The sequence below is a fragment of the Argentina silus genome, assembly GCF_951799395.1.
Source record: "Argentina silus genome assembly, chromosome: 22".
NCBI lineage: Eukaryota > Metazoa > Chordata > Actinopteri > Argentiniformes > Argentinidae > Argentina > Argentina silus.
In genome coordinates, this window is record NC_139676.1 from 2,793,342 (window position 1) to 2,799,518 (window position 6,177).

Genomic DNA, 6,177 nt, shown 5'->3' on the forward strand with positions numbered 1-6,177 from the left:
ATCCCTGTTTTCTCAGCCCTGCTGATAAACACGTTTCTGAGAGAGAATGGCCACACAAGGTCAATAATACAGTAAGCTCAAACTTTACAGAAAATGTTTTAATCAAACGTAACAACATAGATGACTTCAGACGGAGTTGTACAGATGAGATGAGGAAGGATGCATGATTTCTCCTACAGCGTCTGCTGTCCACTGGCTGTTCATCACCTGACCGTCTCCGTTGTCCTGCCATAGCTGACTGTTAAAGCAGAATACATCTCTAATTTGTATTTATTATTATAAAACTGTACAATAAACCCAATTCCACTACTCAGGTGTCGGGCTGTTCTGATCCGAGTGGAAGGTTGGATCCCACATAGGAAAGAGAGAGAGATGTTCTCATACTGCTCTACTGCCAAAATGATCAAAGACAGTTTTATACAAGTGCAAATCTAACAAATATTTGAGTCCATGGCTTCATATCAATAGTCTAAAGTGGTCTCCATCCTTCCTCTCCTTCCTTCCTCTCCTTCCTTCCTCTCCTTCCCTCCTCTCCTTCCCTCCTCTCCTTCCTTCCTCTCCTTCCTTCCTCTCCTTCCCTCCTCTGCTCCCCTTCTCTCCTTCCCTTCTTCCTTCCTCTCCTTCCCTCCTCCTCTCCTTCCCTCCTCTCCTAACCCTAACCCTCCTTTCTCCTTCTTCTGCACTGATCTTGAAACACAGGATAGGGTTAAAGCAATATGGCGGATGCTTTCACCAGTTCAGTTCTTTCCTATCAGCACAGATGAGGGAGGAGGATGAGGAGAGGAGGATGAGGGAGGAGGATGAGGAGAGGACGCCAGTTTAGACTATTGAGACGCACCCCATCATGACACACAGTCAAATGATGTCACACTGTTTTGCTCAGACGGATATCAAAAAATAGGTAGCTGTATTATACACAAGTGAATTTGGCAATAAGTTCAAATTGATGACAAGCAAGTTTCCCAGACCTAGATTAAGTCTAGTCCTAGTCTAAAAAAGCATTTGGATAATCGCCATTGAAAGTGGGATTTAGGGTGGGATTAGGCTTAATCTGTGTCCAGGCATGCCCCTTGAGTCCATAACTACACTCTTAGAAAGAAGGGTTCTAAAAGGGTTCTTTGAACAACTCCTTTGGGTTCCACGTAGAACCCTTTTCACAGAAGGCTCAACATGGAACCCAACAGGGTTCTTCAAAGGGTTCCACTACGGGGACAAATGAAGAACCCTTTTAGAAAAAAAAAATATATATCTAAGAGCGTAGTCCTGTTAATCTCATGAAGGACAACACAGCATGGGCCTATCACAGAGTCCCCTCCACGGGCCCCTCCCCACCAGGGCCAACATGTCCAGACAGCTGAGGGTGGTGACAGCCAGGAACACCTCGTTGGTCTCCACCAGGTCCTGGTAGTTCTTCACATAGTAGATCCTGAAGCCGTTATACGGGACGAAGCACACCACCATCACCAGCACGAAGCAGAGGCTCTTTACCTGGGCCCAGAACTCCTGGTGGGCGAAGGTCGTGGCCCGGTACCTCCGGTAAACGCACCCCAGGATCCACACCTGGCAGCCGGCCAGAACCAGCGTGACCAGGAGGATGAGCCCGCTGATGATGTAGTTCAAGACAGCGACATAGTGGTTGTCCAGCTCCCCGGAGAAGTTGAAGCACTGCGTGCCATTGGTTCTGTTATCCATCGGGTCGATGGACCCGTACTTCAGGATGGCCACGGGGAGGGCGCCGGCGAGCGTGATGACCCAGACGGCGGCGCTGGCCCCCGCGGCGTGGAGCAGGCGGTAGAACTCCACCCGCTCGGCCCACTTGTAGAAGCTGACGTAGCGGATGGAGAGGATGACCACGTAGAAGACGACACACAGGTACATGTGCGCGTGGACCATCCCACTCACCACCTTGCAGAAGTCGGCCCCAAGGCGCCACTCCCCCGCCGCGTAGTAGTAGATGCGGAAGGGGACGGTCAGGAGGAACAGGAAGTGGACCACGATGAGGTTGAGGACGGCCGTGGTGGTCAGGGAGCGGACGTTGGACTGGAGGACATTGATCATCAGAGACAGGCTGACGACCCCGCCCACCAGGACCAGGGAGTAGATGGACAGCAGGGCGTAGCGGTACGGCTCCGTGAGGGACGAGTGATCACTGTCAGACCTCATCCTCTCCTCCTCTCCTCTCCTCCTCTCCTCTCCTCCTTCTCCCTCCTCCTCTCAGTGCTCTGGAATGGAGAATCAACTTGAGTGTTAATAGTAATAGTAGTAGTGGTATTAAAACAATGATAAACATCCTGGTACTGGGACTGAACAAACTGCTGGCAGCAAACTTACAACATCAACAGTCCACTGTGAAGTAACATCCTGAGCATGCACTGGCCACTGTGATGTAATCCACAAGCAGAAAATAGGGAACCTCTCAGTCACAAAGCAAATCGAAAGAAGATAGATAAGATAAAGATTAAATAGATCTTAATAGTTACATCTTAACGGTCCCTCCTAAAGACCTCTTCACCCCCACTACCCTCCTGTACTAACCCTAACCCTAACCCTAAAGACCTCTTCACCCCCACTACCCCCCTGTACAGTTTCTCTCCTGTTAATAAAAAAAAAAGCATTGTGACAGCCTATGGCCCTAACCCCTAACTGCTAACCCTAACCCCTAACCGCTGACCCTAACCCCTAACCGCTGACCTCAATGGTCACAGCCAGAGAACACACTAGAAAGAAAGCAAACACAAGAGTTCCCAGAGTCAAGCCTATGAGGAGGAAACAGACACCGTGTCCTCCAGTGAGGCTGACCTGCCTCTGAGCAAAGAAAACATCCTACCTTTGGTTGAATACACGGTTGTCGTCTACTGTGGTCCCAGAGGGTTCACCAGTCGCTGTCCACCTGACCCAGCCTGTCAAACAGACTGCATGGTACGTCTGGCTCCACACTGTAGATAACCCTAACTATAATTAGGTCTGGTCAGGTGGTCCAGTTGGCCAATTATTGACTCACGAATATCTGTCTGTCACGCTCTGTGTGTCTCTCTCCCTCTCTCCCTCTCTCCCTCTCTCTCCCTCTCTCCCCCTCTGTCTCTCTCTGTCTCTCTCACAACATCTGCTGTCCCATTCGTGGTTGTTGGTAACATTCCGTGTGATGTTCTCAAAACAAACTGTCAACTGTCATAATGCCGTCAACACGTCCCTCAGCTTCCATCCCATTGTTCTATCTGTGTACTTCAGCAACGCACCACATTCAACACGTCCCAGTACAGATGTTACCAAACACACTTCCCCTAACAAACTCACCACACATCAAAGCAAACAGTTGCCATGGAAATAGTCATGGTTATCATGCTCAGAAAAAATAACCCCTCTATGAAATGTCAGCGGTTGTACCTGATATTGAAAGCAGAAGGAGGCCGAAGAGAGAGGATATGGAAACAGGATCTGGTTCCCAGGTCTAACCCTAACCCTGATTCACCACGCCATGGACTCAATGCTTTATTGGTCCTAAACAGGTTATAGATTTACAAAGGCGTTCTTCAGGACGAGGAAGTAAACTTGCTTGTCAATAAGAAATCCCGCCCTTTCCCCTCTCTCTGTCTCCCTTTCTCTCTCACCCTGGAGGTGTGTTTTGTGGTGGTTTCAGTGTTTTGGGATTGTTCAGTTCAGTCCTGCTGATTAAGAGATAATTGGGGGGATTCCTAGCATTCTCAAACTTCCTGGTTCGCGTCATTCTCTGGGTGAAGTGCTTCAGCAAACACCTGAACAACTATTTAGAGTTTACACAAGGTTGAACAATGCTTGCACTCATAAAGCATATTGGACGTATGGTGTACATATACATATGGTGTACATATACATATGGTGTACATATACAGTGGGGGAAATAATTATTTGATCCCCTGCTGATTTTGTTAGTTTGCCCGATTACAAAGAAATGAGCGGTCTATAATTTTTATGGTACTTTTATTTTAACAAATAGACAGAGAATATCAACAAAAAAAGTCCAGAAAAACATATTATATAAAGTTATAAATTAATTTGCATTTGATGGAAGGAAATAAGTATTTGATCCCCAAGCAAAACATGAAGTCAGACGTTTCTTGTAGTTGGTCACCAGGTTTGCACACATCTCAGGAGGGATTTTGACCAATCTTTGGTCATTACTTTGATTTTAGCCAATCAAAGTATTGTTGTTAGGTAAACACTGCATAGAACACTTGGTCCTCTAAGTGGTGAGTGTTCCAGGTCTGCTCACAGAGGTTCTCTTCTCTGTAAACCTGAGGTTGCACCTCAGGAGGAAGTCAACAATGTTCAAACTCAAGATAGTAATACTGAGTGTGTTTGAAATACACCATGACTCATACCATACCATAAAACAGGTCAGGCATCCAGCAGATAAACTAGAATCCGACAGAAATTATTAGATTAGATTAGATTAGATTCAACAGAGTACAAGTACAGAGACAACGAAATGCAGTTAGCGTCTAACCAGAAGTGCAAAAAAAGCAGAAAAGTGCAATGTGAACAATATATACAGGTAGTGCAGTATAAGCAGTATACGAGCAGTATAAGTAGTGCAGTATAAGTATAAGTATAAGTAGTGCAGTGTAGCAGTATATGTATTAACAGTAACATTATAAGCAGAATAAATAGAATGCAGTATGAACAGTATAAGCAGCATATGAGCTGTATAGGCAGTGCAGTATAGCAGTATATATGTATTAACAGTAACATTAAAGCAAAGTAAATAAGCAGAATAAATATGGAATGCAGTATGAACAGTATAAACAGATATACACAGTATGTACAGATATGTGCAGTGTATTAACAGTAGCATTAAAAAAATAAGGGTATGTGCATTATGAACAGTATAGACAGATGTGTACAGAAGAGCAGTAGTATGTAGTATAAGAGCAGTGTGTACAAGTGAAGATACAGTATGTACAGTTTATAGGAATGCTAAAGGGTAAGAGTAGTACAATTGTCCGGGTTGGGGGGGGGGGGGGGTGTAGGGGTTGGTAGGTTGTCACCTATTATAATTTCTTCTCTGAGTTTATTTAAATGAATTCATAAATTCATGCTCACATTAAGATAAGAGCATCACGATTCAGAGTCCCAGTCATGTGAGGTTTACTGAGGCTGGGATGAAGCCTGTCAGTGAGGTTGAGTAGCCAGCCATACAGCCTCTGATGGTGTCCACATGGAGCCAATTAGGGTCACAGAGTTCACGGTCCAATGCCTGCAGAGATGCTATTGGACACTAGATGGGGTACTAAACCAGGTTGAATCGACAACCAGATTTTCCTGGAGGCTCAGTCAGTCTGTTCGACCATGTAGATCAGATCCTGATCAGTGGAGGCTGGTGGTGGTAGAAATCGGAGGACGGGGCTCAGTGTGATGCATGGAACGGATTAAGGAACGGTATCAAACACGTGTATTTAAAACCATTCCTGATTCCGTTCCATGCATTACAATGAGCCCGTCCTCCGATTTCTACCTCCACCAGCCTCCCCTGATGCACACTACTATACAAGACCTCCACATGATGACACAAAAAAGCAGTCCCAGTATGTCTCAACTCAAATGTAAAAGCTACTATGAATTATTAACAAATTCTATTTTGTTCAAAATGAACAAAAAATGATTCTCACCTGCCACACCTCCAGTCTGACACTTAAAAACACACACATTCTAGAACCTGATTCATTGTTTGTTCTGTAAGATGTTCTGCAATGTCTGTTAACAGAGGCCCGGTCTCCTCCAGGTCCCAGAATTGGATCATGTGTTTGAACCTTGAGCAGATTATCTGGGATTATCTGCCTGCTACAACCCCAATCCGGCCCACTACAATGATCCACGACACACAGGGCAGTTGGTGCTACGCTACAACTCCCACTCCCACTCCCACGGCTGTTCCCTCGGGTGGAGAAGCTCTTTAGATCAACACAGAGAGACGCCATGCTGTGAAGGGACAACCACGCTCCAGGGGGTCTCACCACCGTCTCCACCATGTCCAACATCTACTCCCTACGGTAGGGACTGCACAGCCTCCTCTGGCTGCTGCTGCTGCTGCTGCTGTTGTTGTTGTTGGTGATGATTACGGTGGGTTATGTAACTCTAGCTGCAGCATGCTACATCATTAGCACTGAGGCATCTGCAGATGAGCGAGTCATTATGAATAAC

General features: G+C 46.1%; 2 protein-coding genes across 2 annotated transcripts in view; one reads left to right on the plus strand and one right to left on the minus strand.

Annotated features, from left to right (window-relative positions):
* Positions 1-1,178: 1,178 nt before the first annotated feature.
* On the minus strand, positions 1,179-2,163 carry LOC310822004 (putative G-protein coupled receptor 141; the record flags this gene model as incomplete). The annotated part of the gene is made up of 1 exon (XM_083694293.1): positions 1,179-2,163. One exon carries the CDS (start codon positions 2,161-2,163, stop codon positions 1,273-1,275), a length of 891 nt encoding a protein of 296 aa, XP_083550419.1. The 3' UTR covers positions 1,179-1,272.
* Positions 2,164-6,003: 3,840 nt separating this feature from the next.
* The window catches only part of LOC310822005 (retinol dehydrogenase 12-like), a gene marked incomplete at both ends in the record, with an annotated part of 3,486 nt that continues 3,312 nt past the window's right edge, over positions 6,004-6,177 (plus strand). Inside the window, one exon of the mRNA XM_083694294.1 lies at positions 6,004-6,026. Within this exon, the coding sequence (XP_083550420.1) occupies positions 6,004-6,026 (23 nt within the window). The remainder of the gene's footprint in view (positions 6,027-6,177) is intronic.